This window comes from Gossypium raimondii, chromosome 8, assembly GCF_025698545.1.
Source record: "Gossypium raimondii isolate GPD5lz chromosome 8, ASM2569854v1, whole genome shotgun sequence".
Taxonomy (NCBI): domain Eukaryota; kingdom Viridiplantae; phylum Streptophyta; class Magnoliopsida; order Malvales; family Malvaceae; genus Gossypium; species Gossypium raimondii.
The window spans coordinates 22255816-22282242 of record NC_068572.1 but is presented as its reverse complement, the minus strand read 5'-3'; the positions used below and the strand labels follow the sequence as shown (position 1 = coordinate 22282242).

The 26427-nt window shown below is 32.2% G+C and overlaps 2 protein-coding genes across 5 annotated transcripts; one reads left to right on the top strand and one right to left on the bottom strand.

Annotated features, from left to right (window-relative positions):
• Window positions 1–18777: 18777 nt before the first annotated feature.
• Window positions 18778–19408, bottom strand: LOC105791038 (alpha-mannosidase At3g26720-like). Its single transcript, XM_052635367.1, has 3 exons — window positions 19233–19408; window positions 18959–19027; window positions 18778–18870 (listed from the first exon to the last, which is right to left on the bottom strand). The coding sequence occupies exons 1-3, from the start codon at window positions 19347–19349 to the stop codon at window positions 18793–18795; spliced, it is 264 nt and encodes an 87-aa protein (XP_052491327.1). The 5' UTR covers window positions 19350–19408; the 3' UTR covers window positions 18778–18792.
• Window positions 19409–24193: 4785 nt separating this feature from the next.
• LOC105791036 (actin-related protein 2/3 complex subunit 3) lies at window positions 24194–26353 on the top strand. 4 transcript variants are annotated; one of them, XM_012618904.2, is made up of 6 exons: window positions 24225–24348; window positions 24616–24653; window positions 24790–24871; window positions 24990–25098; window positions 25187–25456; window positions 26019–26353. In XM_012618904.2, exons 3-6 carry the CDS (start codon window positions 24869–24871, stop codon window positions 26159–26161), a joined length of 525 nt encoding a protein of 174 aa, XP_012474358.1. In that variant the 5' UTR covers window positions 24225–24348; window positions 24616–24653; window positions 24790–24868; the 3' UTR covers window positions 26162–26353. The 4 variants fall into 4 exon arrangements, with proteins under 4 accessions (XP_012474357.1, XP_012474358.1, XP_052490251.1 ...); XM_012618903.2 differs by lacking the exon at window positions 24616–24653 and having other exon boundaries at window positions 24194–24348; XM_052634291.1 differs by lacking the exon at window positions 24225–24348 and having other exon boundaries at window positions 24531–24653.
• Window positions 26354–26427: the final 74 nt, after the last annotated feature.

The following is a 26427-nucleotide window of genomic DNA, read 5'->3' as shown; positions in this document are numbered from 1 at the left end:
TATACATGAACAACATCACTTGCAATCATCAATTTTTATCAACATAGACATACTTTCATTGAACATTTCTTTTTTCATTCTTTTTCATAGATTCATGACATAAGTCATTTGAAAACTTACCGTTCTTTTCCTTTTCATGCCTGTTGAACCGTTTAGAATAACACCGGATACGTGGGAAAGCTCACACAAAGTATGCTAAATATATAGTCGTAACCTTTCCTTTTCCTTTTCCTTTTCCTTTTCCTTTTCCTTTTCCTTTTCCTTTACATCATAGCTCACGTAAGCTGTAAAATAGGTATGCACACACAAGCTGATGGTCGGAATGTAAGGTACGCAATACTGCTCACACAAGCTGTTGAGTATCCGCAACAGATGCAGGACCTCAGCCATCGGTAGGACATTCAAGACCAGCACCTGAAACATGGTAACCCTAAAGACATGCCATTTGTATCCTACGTATTCCTAAGGGTCAAACAGGGATCAATAATTATCGTAACATTGTAGGATTTCCACCTTTAATTTCATGGCAATCAATACCTGCAATTCAATATAACATTAAAACCTTATTTAATCGTACGAACTTACCTAGCTAATTTGCAGCAATGACTAAGTACAAGGGTTATTTGGTAATTTACTCTTTTCCTTGATTTTCCACTCGTTCTTGATCTAAACTAACAATTTCATTCAATTCATTAATTCAGACAGTGAAACCAATTCATTTTATGCAATTTAGTCCTTGAGCCTAAAACATGCAAATTAACCATTTTTACTCAAATTTAAGCCAAGCCAAATTTACCGTAAATTTACTACAGCCCATATTTGTAACAATTTCACATCAAGTCTTTTAATTATTATTACTTTATCAATTTAATCCCTAAACATTTAAATCATTAAAAAATTACTTAACAAAATACTTATAAATAACAACTAATACTTCAAATTCATAATTTAACATCTAAAATCACAAAGATTCATCAATGGCAACATTCAAAGTCTTTAAAATTTTCAAAAAGAAAGTACGGGCTAGCTGGACCTAGTTTAACGATCTCAAAAGCATAAAATTTACGAAAAACCAATAAATAAATCACTTACATGCATCCATTTTTTTTTGGCCCAACCTCAAGCTATTTTAATGGAGATCTTCACTTCAACATTTCGGTGCTAAAGAATAATGAAGATGATGTCTTTTTGGTTTTATTATTTTAACTTTTTTATTATTAAATCAATATTATATTAAAATATTTTTTCACCTAATTGAACATACAACCGTCCATTCTTCACTAAAAAGGTCGACTTACCTTTTAAATCCTCCAAAAATCGTTAATAATGCCTTTTAGCTAATAATAATCAATAGCGATTAACTTTAACGTCTTTTACGATTTAGTCCTTTTTCATTAATTTACATTTTAACGTTAAAATTTATTAACGAAACTTTAATACAATCTTAATAACACTCTGTAAATATTTATAAAAATATTTACGACCCAGTCTATAAAAATAAGGTCCCGATACCTCATTTTCTAAAACCACTTAACTTTAGGGTCATACCACTTAAACCTAATTGTTCTTCCATTTAACACAAATAATTAAATCAAAATTTATCATTACACCATATACTCTTTTTAAATATTAAATAATAATATTTATGAATTCATACATCGAATTTGTGGCCCCGAAACCATTGTTCCGACACTTTAGAGAAATGGGCTGTTACATTACCTAAGTGGATGAGATTGCAAATGTTCTATAATGGGTTGGATGTGCATGCACGTTCAGGATTAGATGGAGCTACAGGAGGAGATCTAATGAACAGAACATACAAAGATGCATATGAGTTTATAGAAAATATGGTGATGAATTCCTACTAGTGGCCAACTGAATGCTATACATATGGCCAAAAACCATCTACGGTAAAAGTTGTCCAGGAGGATGGTAGATATCAACAAATTGTGGCCAGACTCAACTGCATAGAGTCCTCATCTAGTGCGTCATCTATATATGAATGAGACAAACCTATCTTCCATTACATTAATAATCCAACTGAGGATGTCAACTACGTCGAGAATAAGGTTGGAAATCCTTATTCAAACACTTATAATCCCGATTGGAGAGATCACCCGAACTTGGGATGGGGTGGAAACCAAGGAGGAGGTAATAGTGCACAACCAATTAAAAATACTAATTATCAACCTCCTTATTTATAGAAGCCTTAGGAAAAGGCCAAAACAAATGACCATATTGTATGTGGTCAACGCTTGGATCGGATTAAGGGGAAATGCAGTCGATGAGAATGAAAGTAAAACATGTACAGTCTGGTGTACCAATAACACAAAAACATTAACTAAGCTAGAAGATCAGATGAACCAGTTGATGAGCATGATGGGATATAAAAAGGAAAATTGGCACAGGAATCCTGAGCAACACAGAGAATAATCATCAAAGAGAAGGAAAGAAACACGTGACAGCGATTGTGCTTCGTTCGGGAAAAGTACTAAATAGCCCAGAAAACCAAACTTGAGAGGAAGAAAAGGGGGATACAAATGATCTTCATAAAGATCCTTAAGAAGCTAATGTTGAACCAGAACCAAAGAAGGAAGCTAAACTGGTAACTGAGTCGGATGACGAGCCAATAGGAAAATCTGCACTGACAAGGGTATCGTTCCTTTTACAACTAGAAGATTAACAGAGACATGATAAGAAAGAATTTGTAAGTTTTTTTAGCTTATTTAAATATCTGAATGTTAACTTGCCCTTAATAGATCTAATTGAGAAAGTTCCTAAATACACCAAGTATTTAAAAGAAATTATGTCTACGCATAAGAAAACAAAAACAAGAGCGAAAGTTAGCATAAACACCTCATGTACTGTGATTACTTCAAATAGATACCCCCTAAAATAATAGACCAGGGGAGTCTCACAATACCTATAAAGATAGGGGACATCCATTTTAGCAAGGCTTTATGTGATTTAGCGGTTAGTATTAATTTAATGTCTTTATCTATTTATGAAAAACTCAAGTTAGGGGAACTTAAAAATACACAGATCACAATACAGTTAGTTGACAGGACTTTAGTACAACTGAAAGGTGTACTTGAAACTATGTTGGTTAAAGTAATGAGCTTTATCATCCCAACGGATTTTATGATTTTAGATTTGGAGGAAAACCGTAAAATACCCATTCTATTGGGTAGACCATTTTTAGCAACTTCAAGATCCATCATTGACCTGGAAAATAATGAGTTAAAATGAGGATCAATGGTGAGACAAAAATCTTTAAATGTGGTCACTGACAAAATGAGGAACATAAGGAAAAAGTAGACAGACAATGCTTTGGAATCTCTGTAAAAATTCCTAACTACCCTAAACCAGGGAAATTATTATTTGTGATAATTGTAGGATGAAAAAGTAAGTTCAGAGAGCGAGATAAACGAAGGAAGATGGAGTGGCATGATAGATGTTGGACCAATTCTAACAAAACCACAACTAGAGGACGATCTACATATACATTAATCGAGTTGATGGATGAATCTGGCAACAAGACTTAACATTCTTAATTGAATTTTAAATTTATGCACATTATTGTATTTTTAACTGACCAATATTTTAAACTGAAATTTTTATTAATTTTTTTCTAAATAGAAATCAAGACACTTTGAAAATGGGAAATTTCGGCTAAAACAAAGTCAGTGTCGCAACACGACACCATGTCCAGAAGCAAGAGAATCGAGAAAATCATTTCGATGTCATGAAACAACACTTTTGCGTTTTGACACAGAGGATAGTTTACCTAGGATTCCAAAATTTCAAAGTGTGTCACGACATCGGCATCCTACCAGGGGTGTCTCGACACAGAACCCCTGTGTTTGTGTCGCGACATTGTTGCAATTTTTTGCAGACTCGACCCAACCCAATTGCACAACCCACTAGCTTTTAACTTAAAGTTACCCAGTTTTTAACCTTAAAATACCTTCTTTAAAATATAAAAATCCTTTTAACTAAAACTTAAAACCCCATTCACCTCTAATCTCTTTCAAATATCTTAAAATTCTTCAAACCCTAACCTTTCCTTCTTCCTCCTCCCTCTTCTATTTTGTTACAATCTCTTTTTTTTATTTTGGTGCAGGTTATACGTTAAGTATCCATACGGGAGGTCACACTGACACACTTTAAGGAAATGAACAAGACTTCGAATACAAGGTTAAGGGTTCCTAACCTAGTTTTACTGTTCCATTGAAAATATTGCTTGTTATTCCAATAGTTTCTAGATTAAATAGGATTGAATATACCTTCGAGAAAATTTAGATAGAATACGATTGAATTGGTTTCAAAGCCCTCAAATTTTTCGAATCAAAACATCAAAAAATTACTTTTTAGAACTTCAAGAAAAGACATTAATTTAAGAGCAGAGGTTTGAACTGTCAATGATGCTATGTCAAGAAATATGGCCCTTAGCCCGATACCATAGATGGGAACGCTTCTGTGTGATCCCGAAACACTCCATTGTGGTCTCAGTAGTTCAGGAATTTTTTACATCTTTTTAGGATCAAGAATCAAGAAACACAGAAGGTACCATATGGGAAACGGTATTTGTGTGAGGGAAAGATGTGAGAATTACCCCTCGAGTTATTTGTGAATTATAACGCTCCATAGTATGAAAAATATTTTTGAAGAAGAAACTAATTTAGAATATTTTAAAGACATAAATATGGATAACGTTATAAATTATTTAACAGAAGGGAGGGGTGAATGGAAGCACTACTATGGTACTGATATTCTCGTATCCTTTAATCAAGCGATACTCATTCTCATTGCAAAGATGTGGATTCAATTTTTATGCACTTGATTCACTCTAGCGTTAAATGTCTCTAATGTCAATACCTTTCGAGCGGTTTTGCTTTATGTTGTTTTACAGAAAAAAATAGGTGTGCATCAGGACATGGATATACAAGTATATGAAAATGTGCGTTAGTGGCCAGAAAGTCGAGATTTTCTTTCCCCACTTAGTGACAACCCTGTGTAAGATAGTCGACATTCCAATGATGACTACTGAGTAGTCTATGAAGCCTTCCAGAAGTATAATAGGAGATACATTGTGTACTTAGTACACGGAGCTTCGAGAGAAACAAATAAAAGATTGGAACAAATGCCGAAAAGAGAAAATGGATGTTTTGGCTTCAAGTCAACAGAAAGAAAAGCCGACAACTCAACAAGAAATTGGCATAAGCAACACTAAAAAATTAGACTAGATGATCCACTGGATGCAAGAATCGGGCCCAGTTTTCCAAGAATACGTGTGGGAGAATAACATAAGAGTACCAAATTATTCGCCAAACATGTTTGGCCCAACGCATCCAGAACATGAAAAAGATAAGCAAGAGAGTGATGAAGAAGAAGAAAGCGAGAATGAGAAATGAGAAGAGGAAGGGGAGGAGATGAATTGGGATGAGGAGGAAGAGGACTAAATTTTTAATTTTTATCTTGGGATTGTATTAAATATTGGGATAATTGTTATTTTGTCATTTTACTAGTAGGATTAATCGTAAACTTTTATATTTGTTTCTTTACTTCAAGTTTTCTGTGTAGGAACCCCGTATGATAGAAGCATGAAATTTTTCGAGCTAACAACGAAAAAGGAAGAACCCACTAGTAGATTTGAACAATATCACAATCAATCAGGCACCTTCTCTCCTTATCTTTTCTGGTCTATACATTGAGGACAATGTGTTCTCTAAAGTGTGGAAGGTAACATAGGAAATTTTTTTATTTTCATGATTTCCTTTTTATTTTTTATTGTCAAATGCATGCTTGAGCTTGTAGAAATATAAGTGATTGGTTAGGAGTATGTATATAGGTTGATTGTGTTTTCTATAAATTTGGCATGATAATAAATGACTTTAAATTTTTTATTATTAGGCTACTAAGTTCTATTTATTACAATGTAAATAGGTAGTGAGTAATTGAATATACTAAATGATATAAAGAATACAGGGAAACGAGCATGCTAGTATGTATGATAAATAGTTGAGTTTTTGATTGTTTGATTGATTCATTTTGTGAATATTGAGATACCTAAGGATGACCTAAGGCATTGTTAGGTATACACCTAAAGCCAAAAAGCTAACCCTATTTATCAATCTTTAGTACCTATTTTGAGCCAAAAAACACTTCTTGATAAACCTTCATAGAAAACTCGAGCCAAAAACGTTAATTTCTATTTACCCTTTTTCTTTGGTCTTGAATAGCATGACTATAAACGTCTGGCCATACGTATTGAGGGCTAAGTAGATACATCATGATGGATTTTGTAAAAATAGAGTGAAATAGGAAGTAGTGTGATATAGTAATTATAGGTTAGTCAATATGTGCAAGACAAAAGAAGATTTCAAAAAGAACAGTCAAAGCGAGTAGAAAAAGTATGTGAAAAACAAAAGCATTGTGAGTGAGATGTATGAAAAAGATCAAAAAGTGACAAAGTCACAAATGTAGAAAAACTCATTCATTTATGCACAAAAACTCATAAGTTAGTCGTAATTGCTATATTATGTTGTGACTTCCTATGTTGAGAAATCAGGAAAGTGAGTGAAGGAGAAATAAGGCGGTGAGTGGGCAAGGGCTACTAAGAGGAAGAATAGGGAACAATACGATATGCCAAACTATTTTCATGCTTGAAACTATTTTGATGCTTCCTATTCTTGAAATTCACACTTGTCCTAAGCTTCAAAACATTACAAGCTAAAAAGCCCTATGTGACCTAGGTAGACTTATTCATGAATTGACATCATATTAAGTGATTGCATTTATGATTGCTTGTTTTCTGCCAGGATAATCAAATTACATGTACGATTTATTGATTGATACATATATTTGAAAACCTTAATACCTATATACTTTGTAATAAACTGAACTTAGGTGTTTGATATTGAAAGTGGTAAGTCGTTTATATATCAAATCAGGATTATGTAACACCCCTAATCCGTCTCTGTGGATTAGGATTACAGAGTATTACGACACTAAACAAATCAAATGAAAATATAAAACTATTTAAATATTAATTTAAATATCAAATATTCAAAACCAATCATCATTGATAGCATATATACTAATATGGGTCCTAAATCGAGCTTACAGAACCTTAAAATCAATTTGGGAACAAATAGGGACTAATTTGAAACAAAACAGAAAAATATGGAAAAATTTGAAAAAAATGGGTCACACGGCCATGTGGCTCAGGGACATGGTCGTGTGGCCAGAACGTGTAACTCACTATGACAGTGTGAACCAACCTGTACTAAAAATCAATAAGACGCACAGCCGTGTGAGGAGGTCGTGTGTGGTACACGGCCGTGTGACAGCCTGTGTCTCAGGCCGAGTGCATCTAAAATGACTACTAAAGCAAGCAATTTCAACTACCATTTCTTAATTAACAAGCCAATCCATTTCCAACCATTTTCACCTATTCAAAACACATTTAAACATTCTAAAAACATCCAAATTATTGAACCTATGTGCCTAACTAATGTACCCTCATTGGTACCACAATTTAAATATCAAACAAGTTCACATTCAATAATCACAAATCCTTGATTATAAACATACCAATCATGCCATCTCATTTCTTTCATTCACATTCATTTTACCAAATCATCAACCATTTTCATAAGGCATGAACCAAATAACCAAGAGCACTCGTATGGACATACATGAGCCAAATTACTACATATATACACATCACTAAACCTTACTTAAACAAAGTTTGAAACAACACTATTAAACTCAAACTCCTAATATATGCCACTTATAACCTAAATCAAAATAATCATAATTTATATCGAATCATTGAACGGATAGTGTGAGCTCTGACTTGAACTTCCAACCAACATAAACTTCTGATGATCTACAAGAAACCAAATACAACTGATGTAAGCAAATCTTTGCTTAGTAAGTTCTTATTAAACTTAAACTTTAAATTACCGTAAAGTTTATAACTTAAACATTTCGCAATTAATTTCATAAGCAAGGTCATGAGTTCATTAATAACCTATACATATCATAAATCTCACAAGGTCAGTGAGTTCATATATACATAACTTATAACATTATCATCTCATAAAACATATACAAGTAAACACATTTGATATACTATTCATTCAACATCTAATCATTTAACATTTCACATTTCCATTCCAAATGTTCATTTTAAGTATCTTTTTTACATATCTATCCATATAAACATTTTGTATAAACACTTCATTTAACTATTTTACGATATCCGATTCATATAATCATTTTGTATATCTATGTTATGTATAACCATTTCGTATTACATTTAACACACAATTCTTCTGTAAACCACATTTTGTTTCAATAATTCATATCAATTTCTCCATTCAATGTCTCATTCCAAATAACCATTTTGTGTTACCCATTTCATTATATACATTTAACACCTGATGAACCAAATGAAATAACATCGGATACATGGGAACAATGGTCACACAAAGTGTGCTTGTAACTATAACTGTAAATGTGTAACTTTAATGCTCACACAAGCTATGAAATGGACCTGCTCACACAAGCTGTGGGTCAGGATGTTAGGCTACACGACGCTGCTCACATGAGCTGTGGAGAATCCGCAACAAATGCAAGACCTCAGCCATCGGTAGAACATCTACGACTAGCAGCCGAAACTGTAATAACCCCTAATGACATGTCATTTGTATCCTAAGTATTCACGAGGTTCATACGGGCCATATGTCATATCTATATTATTTATTCATATACACATTATTTCATTACAAGAACTCATCCATATAGTTTCCCATTTTTAAAACATAACCTTTAATTTAAATAACATTTCAACTTAGTCCATTTCATCAGTTACCATTTAACCAGTAAATGAACTCAATCACAACATATATAGATAGATAGATATTATATCACAAAAATAGAAACTATTTAATTTAACTAAGTTACGAACTTACCTAATCACAATAGCTATGAACACTTCAACGACGACTACTCGTCAACTTTTCCTTTCCTACAATTATCAACAAACTGATCCGTTTCTTGATCTAAATATAATATTTTCATTCAATTAACCAATTCAAATACTTTGAAACACTTAATTTCACATATTTGACCCTTTAACAACATTTTACACTTTTACCTTTTATTTAATTTAGTCCCAAAACTTATAAATTAACCATATTTAATCCCAAATCATACTAGCCTAATTTCATATAGTCCTTGTATAGCCCATATTTAACACATTTTCGTAAGAATTTCACTCAATTTCACTATTTTAACAATTTAGTTCCTAATTACAAAATTTACTTAATCAAATAGTCCCTAAACATTTTATAGCTTCAAAATCTAACAATTTCTATATAAAAAAAACAACTAAGATTCATCAATGAAAAGTTTTAAAATTTTTAACATTTTTTAAAACAGAGATACGAGCTAGCTAGACCTAGTTGCAACGATATCACAAACATAAAAACTAGGAGAAATGGATGAAAAATGGCTTACCATGCATGAATCTTTGTTTGGTTGAATTCAATGCTTCAAAATTGGAGATTTTAGATTTGGTTTTTGGTGGAACAAAGAAAAATAAAAGATTATGTTCATTTTTTATGTTTTTATGTTTTATTTACTTATTTTAATTATTTTAACTTTTAATTAATAAATAAAACAAAATCAAAAGCTCACTAACTATCCACACCAAGTAAAAATAGCATATTTGCCTTATAAATCCTTCCACTTATAATAATTAAGCCATTTAATTAATAAAACTCAAGAATGATTAAGTTTTACACCTTTTATTATTTAGTCCTTCTTTAATTAACTAGTCAAACAATAAAATTTCTAAACTGTAACTTCACATGCCAATATAATAACTCCGTAAATATTTAATAAACATATTTACAAGTTTTTTTTACAGAAATGAGGTCTGAATACCTCATTTTCTGGAACCACTTGACTTTTAGTACACACCATTTATACTTAAATTTTTATTTAATTGGCAAAATTTAATCAAATCAAAATTCATTAGTCATATTTGACCCATATAAATAAAATAATAAAAATTACAGATTCATTAGTCAGATTTGTGGTTCCAAAACTACTACTTTTGGCACCACTAAAAACGAGTTGTTACAAAACCAATCTAGACTGTCAGGTCGAGAGATAAGTAGTTCTTGCCGACTCATTAATTTAGTGGAAGATTGAGAGATCCTACTAGGGCAATGACTAGTTTAATGAGTAAAAACCCGAAATAAGAATTAGTTATGACCACCGAAGCGAGCTAATCATCCATGCCTAAAATTGATTAAGTCTATAAATTAGTCTTTTGAAGTCATTTTTATTCAGGTTTTTGTTATTTCTATTTCATTATTTATAAAAATCCAAAAATCTTTATTTTATGTTTTATCGTAATATAATTTTTTTAAAATATTAATTAGATCTATTTGCATTTAAATTAGAATTAATCTAGTAATTCGCCTCCCTTGCGTACGATCCTCGGATAACTCACCTATTTCATACAAGTTAAAATAAACAATCATGAATAGATTTAAGGAAGCACAAGCTCATGAATTCACTTCGCTTGCTTCATGATACATAGCGGCAAAAACATGTGAACCTATTTCGCTTGTAAGGGCTTATCTTACTATTTTCCTAAAGTCATAAATATTTGAAGAAAGGAATTCAAGAACATGTGAACCCTAATTTTTGCAAAACAATGTACCTCACATAACATAACAGTTCATCTATCTAATATTGGGGTTCACACCCCTATAATGCTTGCACATTCTAAGTCTTTTATGGGGTAAGTTTCTTTCAATAGATAGGTTTCACGAACCACATTTATGTGTTTACATATTGCTAACACGGTTCACGGGGTTCTTCTTAGACAGTATATCAAAATCCATTAAGGATTCAAATATAGCAATTCATTAATTGCTGGGGTTTGCGCTTAGCATAGTTCGACAACACTATCAATTTGCAGCAAATTTGGTGAACTCCATATAAGTTTGTTAATATTTCATGTTATTGCCTATGGAAAACACTATGTTTAGAGATTAATCACTTAAATATGAACTTGTAAATTAAAAAACATTTAAACAATCCTAGACTATATTCATATACTTAAAATTTAGATGTGTTTATAAATTATTGTTTCACAAATCAAAGCATAAAGAAACATAAGAAATCATGAAAATAACTAATTCCTAGAACATTTGGAGAAGTCAATCAAAAAGATAACTCTAAGCCCAAGCAATTTTCCTCATTGTCTTCAATCTAGAGTTTGCTTATTTCACCTTTTCAATAATTGCGCTTCTCCTGGATCATTCGCCTTGCTACTACTCACTGTATGATCTAACTGTCTGTAGTGTTTGGAAAGGAGTGTGTGAGTTCTTGTGAAGTTACTGAATATACAGGAAAGAATAACCGCATAACATACACAAATCATAATATAAGCAAAAGCTTTGACAATGTCACAAAATTGCGAATTAGGTGTGCCATACTTACGCACAGTCCAATTCACAAATACTTACTGTTAGATAGCTTTAAAACTGTAAAAATAATATTTCAAAAAACATAATCTTGTTCATATGTTTTTTATTGTTGGATGTGCGGATCTTCTTAAAACGCTACGGAATGACTCAATGAGTCTTAACATGTCCCATAAGTGTATCATAAAGCTAAGAACTCACCAACACACCAACATGTCTCATTGAGTGGAGCTTAGCTCGATACTCCCTTATCTCTCCAACCTGTCCAGGGCCTCTCGCCCAATCATAAAGCATAAAGGTGAGTACTCACAATCCTATGGCATGCCATTATATCCAAAGGTTTCATAAAGTTATAATGCCAAAACATTTACTTAAAACATGGAGCTCGCAAATCATGAAGAGCTCGTAGAGCATTGTTCATAAAAACACATATTTAAACACAATCACAAAAATAGAGTTTTAGAGAAGGCTTACTCTTGAAACTTAAGTTAAAACCTTAAACTCCTGATTAACATTATGGTTCACACATACATGTGGCAATCCCTAAACACTCACCAATTGCTGATTAACATTATGGTTCACACATACATGAGTCTTACCTTAAATCCCAAGAGCAAGGTGTTGGGTTCTTAGAACTTGATAACAAAATAATCGATGAAGAATTTGTAAGAGTTTTGTTGCTTAATAAAATATGAAATTTCTAATGAAAAGGGCTTAATTATAGGCACTTAATGATTTGGTGTTCTTAGAATACCCTAGTCGTAGTAGAAATACGAAATGGTTACTTGCATAAATGGTGTGGTAAAGAGATAAATAAGTTGATTTCATAATTTTGGTATAATTGCCCTTTGACTATTCCTACTTTTGACCCTCAGGCCAAAACAAAGATAACAACTCGCCAGGCCCACTGGTGAACCCCAGTTCACCAAGCCTTCTATCGAACCCTAGCTCGCTAAGCCTATTGGCGTACTACAACTCTCCAGGCCTACTGGTTTACTTCAACTCGCCATGCCTACTGGCGTACACCAGCTTGCCAGACTCAAACTTCTAGGCCCTATTTTAGGATGTTACAACCATAATATTTTCCAAATATTTCCCTTTCTCCATTTTCATTTTCATTTTATTATGGAGAAAGTCATAATCATTTCCAAATGATTTTCATTTCTCCATTTCCATCATTTCTATTCATTTGTTTCAACATGTAATTCATTTCTGGTTTTAACGAGCTAATGGAGGGACCGATTGGACATATGCAGTTAAGGCTCAAATAATTAATAATTAAGTTCTAACTTTTCACCTATTAATTATAAACTTATTCAGTTATGAAGTCATTCAACTATAATATCATGACTAAGCTCTACCCAATGGCTTACCATTATGAAAGCAACTCGATTAGTACTCGTCCAATGAACTGGTCATAAGTGTGTTACCCTCATAGGATATCCTAAATATCTTTGAGATAATATATGTTCTCCCAATATGATCCTATTTTATCTCATGGTATCCATTACATCTTCTTTCATGAAAATTCAATTACTATCAAATAGTAATCAAGTCATTCATCACAACCCTTATATGTTTCCTTTTTCTAGTCCTATAGCAGGTTGGAGTCAATGGCCCGGTTCATCTCTATTTTTGATTGCGCCGAGTGGACCACTGATTTATAGGCCAACGTCGCACGAGGGATCGCAAGAGGGGCTGTCGGGGAGCTCTTCTTTTTACCAAACCCCATCACCTTATGAGTTTCAAACAGGTTCACCGTTGGTGATGTAAACACCACCACAGTCACTATTCTATCAAGGTGGCTCATCGTCCCAACACCAACAACCAAATCCCCTACCGGAGGAACCAGAATCCCCGCCAAAACAACCACAACCCCTGCCGAAAGCTGGACAAAGGAGGAATCCAACGCGTAACCGTCAACGACCGCCATATGGCACTGAATCCGGCGGGCACGGAGATTAATTTTTATTTGTACAAGCATTTTGAATATTTTGATATTATTTGATGTAATAAAATAGAAATTATTTTATATTATTTCATGTACTAAAATAGAAATTTACTTATACATTTTTAATATAATAGAAATTCTTTTAAATAAGGTAATATGTTGAATATTTCTATATTATTTCATTTAATAAAATAAAACATTGTTTTGAATAAAGTAATTGTAATTTACTTTAATATTTTTAATAAAATAGATTTTCTTTTAAATAAGTCAATATTTTGAATATTTGTACCAATTTTTGATTTAAAAAAATACCGAGGTGCATGTCCCATCCACAGACAGAGTTCGTGCAGGGGTTGTGTATTCCACACCGCTACCAAACATGGGCTGTTTCGTGTTTTGTAACCCATTAACCGAGTGTCGGGCAAGGGTTGCGTATACCTCTCGAACACCAGTCGCAAGTGCATCATTTGGCAATGTAAATTGTACATATAACTCAATATAGGGTGCTCCACTAGCGAGATGAGTCTGCACCATTGCCTCCAAGCTACGAGCACCTTTTATGTCGAACGAGTCATATGTCACCGGATCAACAGAAGAACAAAATCGATACATTATAGAAAGAACTTTCATTGGCGTTGTTCCGAATATTTTACGCCTAATACTTTTACGAAGTTCTGTCAAATCTATGTTCTGGTTAAAAACCAGTCGCGCTATATAAAAAAACAACACCGTTCTCGATGTGGCAAATCTCACCATTATAGTAAATAACAGCACTAATATGTTCACTCATCTTCAATTTCTATCCTTCTTAGCCTCTCTAAATTTTTTTTGCTGTAACTTATGAAATCTGAGAAAAAATTTTGCATCATTTATAGCCTCAGACCAAACATGCGCTACTGTAGCAAAAGCGCGTCCACGTGGGAGCTTCTTTCAGTACTTCTGCTGACAAAGCATCCTGTTTAAAGCGTTTTTGACACTATTTTCTCAGAATCGTCTACTCGAAATTATTTTTTCAAGAGCTACTGTAGCAAAAGCACGTCCGCGTGGGAGCTTCTTTCAGTACTTCTGCTGACAAAGCATCCTGCTTAAAGCGTTTTTGACACCATTTGCTCAGAAACGTCTACTCGAAATTATTTTTTCAGGAGTTACTGTAGCAAAAGCGCGTCCACGTGCGAGCTTCTTTCAGTACTTCTACTGACAAAGCATCCTACTTAAAGCGTTTTTGACACTATTTGCTCAGAAACGTCTACTTGAAACTATTTTTTCAGGAGCTACTGTAGCAAAAGTGCGTCCACGTGGGAGCTTCTTTAAATTAACAAATAATTTAATTACATAACCCTAAACCCCAAACATTAATTTATTTGAGTTCTTACTTAAAAACCCTAAACACTAAACCCTAATCTAATTTTATAAAAATTTATAATTAATTTACTCAAGTAACCCTGAACCCTAATTTATTTAATTCTTCCTTAAAAACCCTTAACTCTAAACCTTAATCTAATTTTTTTTAAATTAATTAAATTACTCAAGTAACCTTAAACCCTAATTTAATTGATTTTTCTTAAAAACAATAAACACGAAACCTAATCCAATTTTGAAAAATTTATAATTAATTTAATTGACAAACCCTAAACTCTAATCCTTTATTTATTTAATTTTTCTCTAAAACCCTAAACTTAAAAATAATAAAACCCTAACCCTAACCCTAAACCAATAACCCAATCATCGGAGACACGGGCAAAACGCGTCCTTGAGGAAGCGTTTTGCCAACTTGGACATAAAGCGCGCCTTTAAGGGAGCGATTTCTGTCTACGTAGGCAAAACGCTTCCTCAGGGACGCATTTTCCTACCACGTCCCCTGACATTGAGCTGACGTGGACACGCTTTCGGGAAAATAGGGCCATTCCGGTAAATAATTATTTATCGGGCCCATTTCGATACATTTTTTAAAAAACGGGCTTTTATATGTAATTTTCCCATTATATTTAATTTTAATGTTTTATTTTTAAAATATAATTGTTAAAGAAAAATTTGAAAAAAAATAAAAATAAAAATTTATCTAGAATAATTTGTGAAAATTAAAAAAAATAAACTTTTTACTGACAAAAAGACCACCAATATAAATCAAAAACCTATATTGATGGTTAGTGACAGTTGGTGAAGATATGTATAAAGGGTTAGGAGAAGTTGCTAACACTACTTTTATTGATGGATCATTCCATAGTTATAAGGTAAAAGTGTATATCTCTGAATAGTTTCCATAAGGATAACTCTATACCGATTATCCTTTTTCCTAGTGGTTGCAATTTTGTCAGGGTAGCATTTTCTTCCGTCAGTATAGAATACATGGTGTTATACTGACAAGTTTTTTGTATTTATCAACAGATTTTTTACCGTCGATAAATGACTTTCTTTTTAGAAAATAAAGAGGTTTATTTCTTTTGGTTGAAACTTTTACTGAATAATTCCCTTACTTTTATCTAGAAACCAATCTCATTCTTTAATATTGGAATCTATTGAATTGATAGAAAATAAAGTCATATTTCTCAATGCAAATCCTATGTGCCATGATTAACTTTGGAATGATGTTTTTTTTTCCTTTTTATTTTAAAGCGATAATGGGTTATTTAAATAGATGTGACGAGGTTAGGTTTTATTTCTCTTTTCTTATTGTGTTGTCAATACTATTTAGGATGAATATAAATTTTATTTTTATAGATTATTTTTATATGTTAGAAAGTTTTTATATTTGATATTTATTTTAGATATCTATTTAAAAAATCTCAAAAAAGTTAGAGGTTTTCATTTTAAAATATTTTATCAAAAAAATAGGAGGTTAACACTACACCAAAACAGGCTTTTAGAGGCGCTTTTTTAGGCCTTTAGCGGCGCTAAAAAGCGCCGCTAAAAGTATTTGCGGCGCTTTGAGAAGCGTCGGAAAAAACGCCGCTAAAGATAGCGTCGCTAACTTTAGCGGCGTTTATAGAAAAAAACGCCGCTAAAGACCAAGACCTTTAGTGGCGCTTCTCCCACAAACGCCGCTAAAGACCAAGACCTTTAGCGGCGCTTCTCCTACAAACGCCGCTAAAGACCAAGACCTTTAGCGGCGCTTCTCTCACGAACGCTGCTAAAGACCAATACCTTTAGCGGCGCTTCTCTCACAAACGCCGCTAAAGACCAATACCTTTAGCAGCGCTTTTCTTACAGACGCCGCTAAAAACTAGGACCTTTAGCGGCGCTTCTATTACAAACGCCGCTATAAATTTGACTTTTAGCGACACTTTTTCACAAACGCCGCTAAAAACATAACTTTTAAAAAAGATTAATTAAATAACATTTATTTCTATAATAAATATTATATTATGTTTTATTTTTGAAATTTAAACTTTAAACTATATAATTTTAAGGATAAAAAAATTAATTAAATTAAATTTTCTATTAAAATTTTAACTTTAAAGGTAAATATAAAAATTAATGAATTTAAATTTAAATTTAAATTTAAAATATTATGTTTAAATAAATGAGCAATCTACCTCACAACTCATCGGATCTATATTAAATCGGTCAAATATAAAACACGTAATAATTAACAACCATGATTAAAGAAGCTAGTACACAAGGTAGCTACAAAACCCTATTTCAATAACACCTAATTCAAGTTCCGACTAAGATAAACGACCATGGAATGCAACATTAAATAACACTCTACTTGAAAAAGTGCTTAGCCTTGGCTTTTCCAGCTTGAAGAGATTGAATCCTCCACTACACCTTCAATATCTAAAGGATGCAAAACCAAATGATCAGATAAACCAACAAACTTGGTAAACAACAGAGATGTTAAAAATAAAAAATATATTTAGACATTAAGGCTCAAAAAATAAATATAACAAACAATTATGTGCAGCTTTAGTAGCATGTTGAACCATACTAACAAACAATCTCAATCCTAGCTCTTCCATGTGTCACAAATAGGCATTCTTGCTAATGATTGTCTAAACTATTCAATTTTTTAACAAGGAACAATAGTATTAATTTGCAAAAAGCAGAACAGAAACATGCTGCACTACTGTTGTTTAAGGTTATATAGAAATGTCTTATATAGCATAAAAGAGAACTAAGGCACAGAAAAAAGAACACCATAATAATTAAATTGATCATTTATATATTCAATTTTTCCAATACAGGTATATTCAATTTTTCCAATTTTTTCCATGAATCTGAAGGGTCATAACTCTATACCCATCATGTCCAAACATGATTCGAACATTGGTGCCAGACTCAGGTATTTCAAGAAAAATAAAAAATCGTAGCAACATTGGCCAACAGAAGGGATAACGTATACCTTGGTCAAACAAGATATCGCCGCCTTGTCACCAACATAGTAAGTGGAGCATGTGTTGCCTTCCTCATCAAAGACAACCCTTGTCCCCACAGCCTATGAACATTGATCTTCACTTTTTTTCTTCAAGATCCGTGTTGCTAACTCGAAAATAAGAAACCACTCAAAACTGATTTCAAGTAATGGACTACAAATAAAACAAATCATTAAGGTAAAACTACCTGGGGCATACATAATTGACTAACGTAAAACGATCTACCTATTCCCAGAAAAAGAAAAACAGGATCTGTGCAAGTTAACACATAACCAGGTAAGCTTACGAGCCAAAGCAGCTATATAAAAGAATTTACCATTTAACCTACTAGTACATAAATGAAATTATTTTTTCATTATTGCAACTAATATAATCATGAATAATTTAAGAAAACAACTCTTATCTACCTAAAGCATAAGAATTCAAAATCTTTTAGATTATTTGATAAATAAAATATTTTATCTTTCTTGCCAATAAAATAAAAAACAAGAATCAAATTAGTTCAACCCCAAGTCCTTAGTCAAATTTAATTAAACCTCAAGTTCTTTGTCAAAAGAAAAGAATATATATAAAAAACCAAGAAAACACATACCTAGTTTGATTGGCAATTGATAAAATAATAAACTGGCCATTGATATAAAATAAAAAAAGAAAAGAATATATATAAAAAAGCCAAATCCACATCTTCCCTGCCAATTGATAAGCCAATAAGGAGTTAAGAATCTGGCCAAACATAAAATAATAAACTGGCATGAGTCCCAGGCAGTAGAGATCATAGAAAGACTTCATTTACCTGAAAAATGTAGCTGTTGATATACTTCATCCAACAGGGGACCCCGCACAACAGTTAAAGGAGTCTGCAACAAACAAATCTCCATTTTCCTTCAGATCCTCATTTTTGAAAAATATAATAAATGAATTGTAAAGGGTCATTACTGATAGACATGAAATTTGTTCAAATAAAAATAGATGCCTGGTTTTCAGATTTAATGGAGAATGTACCATTTGGACGAAAAACATATGCCCCAGAAGCCTTTATAAAACATAAGTATTTTGCAATTAGTATATTATAATATAATACCTTTTCTCCAACCACAAGCTCAATGAAAGAACAAAAATACCTGAGGATCTTTATCAGTTCCATCATTTCCCGAGTAATAACCATAGGATTGCTCAGCAAAGGCCGTAACCTTCAGCAATGAAATTAGATTACAGACTAACTGGCTTTAAATAACATTATTTTATAACACAAGAAAAAAAGATTACAAAGAATAAAGAGAATCCAAATAAAATATGAAATACTGAAAGAAATTTAAAAGACAAATAAACGAAAAAAATCCAATAATTATAATTAGAGAGACACAACCAAACTGAAGATTAGACAGAATAGTTTACCGAATTTCTGGTATTAACATAACGAGTAAGTTTTCCTTCATCTGCTGAGTAAAGAAGCTTTAAACTTCCTTGGCCAACTTCAATGGTATTGTTTTCACTTGCTTCATAGGTATTCATGGTTGAGATGGTAGGGCTACGGCCTTCTGAAAATTTAATAACAGTTCATTCTGTTAATAACTTAGAAGCATAAGTCAAAATCTTCCACTTTATTGACACATTAAAAAAAAATGAAGCAATAATGCCAACCTGTCTCTGTAGTAGTTGCTACAATATAAGTGCTGAAACCTAAAGGAGGTACTAAAACTGAAAAAACAACCCAATATTTAGCTATTTCTCTAGGCTTTTTTCCCAAATATGCTTTGATGTATTGACTTCTTATGCATAAAGTGGAATTTGAAAGAGGGATAAGTTGTGATTCGATTTCTCTCCCTTCAGAATCCTTGACAACAACCCTTTCGGAGGAGACCTATCACAGGTTAAATCTCACTGAAAAACAAGCAAATTTCATGCTCTAAATGATTACAGTTAGATTTTATCAGTTTTTGTAGATAAATTGCAATTCCTCATTGTGTGTCGTTGTCTCTGGTTGGATATAGATTGCAAGCTTGCAGGTTGTATCATTTATTCACTCTATTGTTATTTGAAGTACCATCACAGATGCAATTATAATATGAGACACAAGAAATACATAAATGATAAAAGAAACTCAGCCCCTGGAATACACAACTTCAAGCACATATTAGAAACATTTCGACCGAGCTAAAAGTGTCAAAAAGAAACAGATTATGCACAAAACAAGGAATATTTCAGAACAACTAAAACAGAGCTGTTTTTCATGAACAACTTTAGTCACTCTTCATATGTTTGAGTCAATCGATAAGTGGTTCTATTAAATATACGTGGTTGACGAATGTATTCAAAAGTAATACACAAAAAATAAGGGGAGAGAGCCTAATGTACAAGTATTGTAGGAATCAACATGAGGAAAATAGCACATTGAAAAAAAAATCTATCACGCCCTCTAATTTTCAATAACTCCATCCACTAATATCAAAATAGAAGAGGCGGTAATCCTCACTATCAAACTTTTAAGTTCATTGACATATAAAATCCAAGAAACAACTAAAAATAAAACCGAACTCAAGTGAAAATATTGCATCCACAAGCTTTATTGAAATTGAAGCACTTCACCACTAGAAAATGAAAGTAAATGAATAAACTTAAAAGGTATACTAAGAAACTTACCTCATACATGTACAAGTCAGACTTGCCTTCCAGATCCTTAACCACCAGTAAACACAAATCCAATATTTTGATTCGATGTCATGTCGATGGATCATTTTAAAATAGAAAATAAGTAAAGATCTCCAACAAGAGTGTTAAATACTGCCTTGTATCTTCTTCTTTTTCCCCTTTTAACAATTCTGCATCAAATTCATCATGCATCACTTCTGTACATCCATGCTTTGTGTAGACTATACAGCTAAAATAACCACAAAAACATAAGAAGAAAATAATAGAGACTAACCTCAATCGCTAACACTCCAGCTTTTCAATTCCAGTCTCTCCTTGAAGAAAACCCAAACTTTACACTAAAAAATAAAAAAAAATAATACAAAGATTGACAACTCTTCCGACTTCGCCAATGCTAAACCCTAACTGAAACACCGATACTTCAATGATTCTTTTACTCGTAAGCAGATTGGAGAGGGTAAGATCCGACGAGGTCGCTCTTAACGCCATGGAGACCGAATCGCAGCGCGCCGTTCTGGGCTCCTCGATTTTCATGCCGAATGGTCTTTGGTGCCTCCATTTTCCTTTTCTTTTTTTCTTTTTGAATATAATCGCTTATTGTTAAAATTTTCTTTTGGGATTTTTTTTATAATGTCGCAGAGAGGGAGGGAGGGAGAGAAAGCAAGACAGACGGCGTGTTTGCAAAGTGAAGAGTTTTAGGGGGAAAATTAGGGGTTTCATGGGGGGAAATTTGGGGATAAAATGGCGGGATTTTTTTAAAGTAATATTATTCTTTGCTATAAAAATGCTACTATTGCTTATCTTTTGCGGCGTTTTTTGAAAAACGCCGCAAAAATTTATTTCATTTTGAATAACACGACGTCGTTTTGCTTTGCTAAAAATTTCTTATTTTGTCTATTAAAAATTATTAGTTAAGTGATTTTATAAAATATTTATTATTACTATTTTTTTATAAATTAGATTTTTATAAAAAACCAAGTTATTAAGTTAGAAAACAAATATCGTATATTTTGCTAGATCTAATTAAATTTAAATATAAAATAATTTTTATTGTTTTAAACAATGAAATGGGTGATTCGGTAAAACGAGCTTGAAGTTAGAAAAGTTTTTAAAATATGTATTAATTTGTCTATGTTTAAAATTTTAATAAATGAAAATATATATAATTAATATATATATTAAATTAATAATAATACTGAGTGGTCTAAAATAGATTTGAGTTAGCTATATAAAATAAAGACAAAATTTATGTAAAATTAAGACTCGTATTTCAAGTTAAGCTAGGCTTGAACAAATATAATGCATGTTAATAGAATACATAGGTCCAACAAAACGCAACCTATGATCTCTTCAAGTTAGGTTTTAGTTAAAATTAATTTTTAATAGAGTTAATTACACCATGCATCCCTAAACTATAATTTTCATTTTAAATTGGTTCCCAAGTCTTTAAAATATTCTAATTACATCCTTAAACTAACGAGGTTATATCAATATGGTCCCTCCATTACTAAAATCATTAATTTAATAGTTAAATGAGACGTCAAGCCTTAAGTGGCATTGTTTAAAATGAAAATTTTTAAAATATATTGTAAAAACATATTAAAAAGGAAATCCTAGAGCGAAATAAGAATGAAAATTAACCTTGTACTTATTAAAACATTGTGAAACTATTTAATGTCAAATTCTTTGAAAATATTTAAAACTCAGATTATTGTTTTATTATTCCCTCAACAAATATAATGCAGCTTTAACGGTTTTAAATACACCAAAACAATTTTGAAGAACCAAATCTTCACACGATTTTAAAGAACCAAATTAATATTATCTATTTTACAATTAGAAAGCACTAGTTAATCTAAACCCTAAACCCTAAACCTAAACCCTAAAACCCTAAACCCTTAACACATAACCTCTAAACCTTAAACCCCAACCTTTAAACCATAAACCATAAACCATAAATCATAACCCCTAAACCCATAATCCATAAACCTTAAAATAGTAACTCCTAAACTTTAAACTCTAAACCATATACCCTAAACCAAAAACCTTAAACTATAGTGATAACTAATTCAATATTTTAAAATTAATACTATCTCTTTTACAATTATATAAGAAATTATTTAATATGTAAATTAAAAAACACTCAGTAATGTACCCAAAAAACTTTAACAAATAGTATTTTAATTTTTCCATTTTTAACAAATATTTTTCTATGTTTTTATTTCAACTTATTTCTATGTGTCATTATTTTTTTGAAGATTTTGAATATTTAATTAAAATATATTGAATTTTAATTAATATAAATAAATCAATTAAATAATAAATAGACAAATAAAATATTTTTTTCGGCGCTTTTCCAAAAACGACGCTAAAGACCCAAGAATTAGCGGCGCTTCTTCAAAAGCGCCGCTAAAGACCTAAGCATTAGCGGCGCTTCTTGAAGCGCCGCTAAAGACTAAGCATTAGCGGCGCTTCTTGAAACGCTAAAGACTAGCATTAGCGGCGCTTCTTCAGAAACGCCGCTAAAGACCCAAGCATTAGCGGCGCTTTTTGGAAAACGCCGCTAAAGTCCCAAACTAACAAAAACGACGTCGTTGGGCTTCGGTTTTTGCGGCGCTTTTTGGAAAACGCCGCTAATTCTCATTTTTAGCGGCGTTTTTAGAAAAGCGCCGAGAATACTTGATCTTTAGCGGCGCTTTTCTAAAAGCGCCGCTAATGATTGATTTTTAGCGGTGTTTTTTATCCAAACGCCACTAAAAACGCCGCTAAAAGTTTGTTTTGGTGTAGTGTAAGTTTTCAAAAAAAAACAAGAAATTTGAAAATGTATGAAAAATAAAATTGGCTCCTCAAATTACTTATTTTGTTTAAATAAACCCTTAAACTATTTTTTTATAGTTAAATAAATCCTTAACTTTTGATATTTACATATAAAAGTCATTGATTATAATGTTAAAGTAAAAGTATTTTGAATTTCAAACTCTTAATTTAATTTTTGTTGATGCAATAAAATTATATGCACTTTAACATCAACATAAAACTTTAACAAGTAAATTGATTTTTTAAAAAGTGATTAATTGCGATATGTATATATAGATTTTTCAAAAGAGTGGTTAATTATGATATTTATATAAGCACTTTCAATAAATTTTAAAATTTTATTTTATTTTACTTTCAAAAATATTTTTATTTTTATTAATAAACTATTTTCATCAAAGTCACATTAATAAATTAGGTTTTTAATTTAAAATACCTTTTTAATTTAATATTAAAATAAAGGACTTTCATGAGTAAAAATAATAGGATAGATACTTATTTCAGTAAAAAAAATAGTACAAGATCTTATTTAAACAAGATATAATAGTTTAGGGTTTTTTTGGATATTATCTAATAAAGTTTTTATTAATATTTTTATTTGTATAATTGGGTTTAGTTTAAGTCTATTGGGTTTAATTTTTTAGTTGGGTTTGTGTTTAAATGTATATTTAGGTCTATTGAATTTGATTTTAAAAATATATTAAGATGATAGGTATTTTAAATTCGATTAACTCCACTGTAAACCAATAATTTGAGATTAGGAAACCGATTTGACCCAATTTTTACAAAGCCCCTAGTTTTGGGAATCTTATAAGTGGTGTACTGATGACAGAGGTGGGCCTTATGTCTTCTTTGTTTGATCATATGGGCCATTCCTTTTGTATTTCAATCTTCGCCTGGGCTTTGTCGTTTAATCTTCAATCTCAATTCTTATGGTAGCAGTAGAGGATCAAGAGATAAATGGTTTTAGCTCAAAGAAATCAAGCGAAGCCAGAGATTGCTGTTGAAACTTGGTCTCGCCCGTTTAGATGAAAAGCATTTGTTGGCAGTAAGTTGCTCCATCTTTTCTTTTGTCCCCCCCCCCCCCCCGCCCCCCGGTTTCCAACTTATGATTGTATTCATCAACACCCTATTGGTCAAGATCAACCACAAAATTTTTGTTAGGAACTTTTGTTGCTATATTCCCCCCCCCCCCCGCTTTTATCTACCCTTAAACGTTTCTCTTTGCTCATACAGAATTGAATGAATTTCTTCTTACTATAATGGGTTTGCCCTGATTTTTCATTTAATGGCGTCTGTGATTTGATGGGTTTAGGTTATATTTTTCGGATCTCAGGTCTTGCTCACTTCCATGTAAAGCAACTATCTGAATTGAGTATTTCATATGTTTTTTTCTTTAATTCTTATATGTTGTGGATAGGGAATTTCTTACTTTAGTGTAAAAAGTCATACTTATTGTAATTTTGTGTTTTACTGTTGTTCTTTGCAGAAACATTTGGTTGCCCTCTTTCTTTTGAGGGAAAATCTGATTGCCTCGTTTGGTTGTTTGGGAAAAGAAATCAAGGAAAATGGTATTTGAATTAATCCCTTACCTCCCCTTCCACTGCTAGATTGTTGTGCATGTAGTTCACCAGAGTTCTAAATATGATTTTTTGGTTCATTCATTTAGAATTCGTTATTAAATGCCAGGTTTATCACTCTAGTTTTGTTGGTGAGGAAGGAATTACTAAAGCTTGTGGCTTCCCTTTACTTCCTTTGAAAAGCCATATAAAGGGTCCTGCTCCTGTTTCAGATCAAGGTTGGATTATATAACCTTCATTAGGTAGTTCTCAATATTATATTCTTCCTTAATTTTTGAGTTGGTAATTCAAGATGGTATTTTGCAGGTAAAACTGATATTGTTGATGAAGCGATCACATTCTTTCGTGCCAATGTGTTCTTTAGAAACTTTGATGTTAAGAGCCCTGCAGATAAGCTCCTTATATATTTGACTTTCTACATAAATGTGGCTTTGAAGAGGCTTGAGGGCTGTAGGACCTTGGCTGAAGGGACCAAGGCAATCATTAACTTAGGCTTGGAAAACGTTCCCGTACCTGGAGAATCTGGTTTTCCTTTTCCGGGGCTCTTTGTGCTCCCACAGTCTCAAAAGGAAGCAGGTAAATCTCTTACTATCTTCTTTTTCATTTGATATATCATATATGTGACATAGATTACTGAAGTATTGGGTACTTGTGAAGCATGTTCCAAGCATCGTAGTGAGTTGTACTGAACCCTTTTAGTTAGCTAGCTGCCTCTTTGTACTTAAATCTTTTTCTTGTCTTCGGGCAACTATAGATCGACTTGTTTTTGCATGGAATATTGAGAATTATGCAAATAAAATGTACTTTCTACTTTCCAGTTATTGTTTCGTATATGTGATGCAATCCTTCTTGACTTTGTGGCTTATGCTCATCTTAACTTGAAGGATCAAGTAGTTTAAAAATCCTCACTTTTGGTCAACATGAAAATGTTGTCTGTTGTTTTTTCGGATATTGCTTTGTCTATCAGTATGCTGCAAGTGTTGTAGGAGGTTTGCAATGCTTGGAATATTTTTGTAAAACTTTTCATTTCTGTCTGCTACAGCAAATTCTTGATCCTTTCTGATGTTACATTAACCACTTCAAGTACCAAATTTTTGATAACTTGCTACCATATAATTCGTTGCTTTCTTAAATGCAGAACTACTTAGGAATTATCTGAAGCAAATCAGAGAAGAAACGAGTGGGAGACTGTTGAGTGTCGCGTATAGGCCCAATGGAACTCCAAATAAATGGTGGTTAGCTTTTGCGAAAAGAAAATTTATGAATATAATTATTCCATGAAATGAAAAACGTTGTATATTGAATCAAAAGTAGAATGCAAAAGCCTACCAAATATTATATGTTTTGAAATGCCTGTAAAACAATTAACATGTACATTTCATCACTTCCTTTTGATGGAAATTCATGTGTTTGTCATCTTGAATGCTTCATGAGACAAAGGAGCAGAAAAGGATCATTTTAAGCTTCTTACAATGCTTTCTGCCTCTGATATTAAGCTTGGTTATGAGTTAACATCTGAATTGTTTACTTGGACATGTAGCTTATAA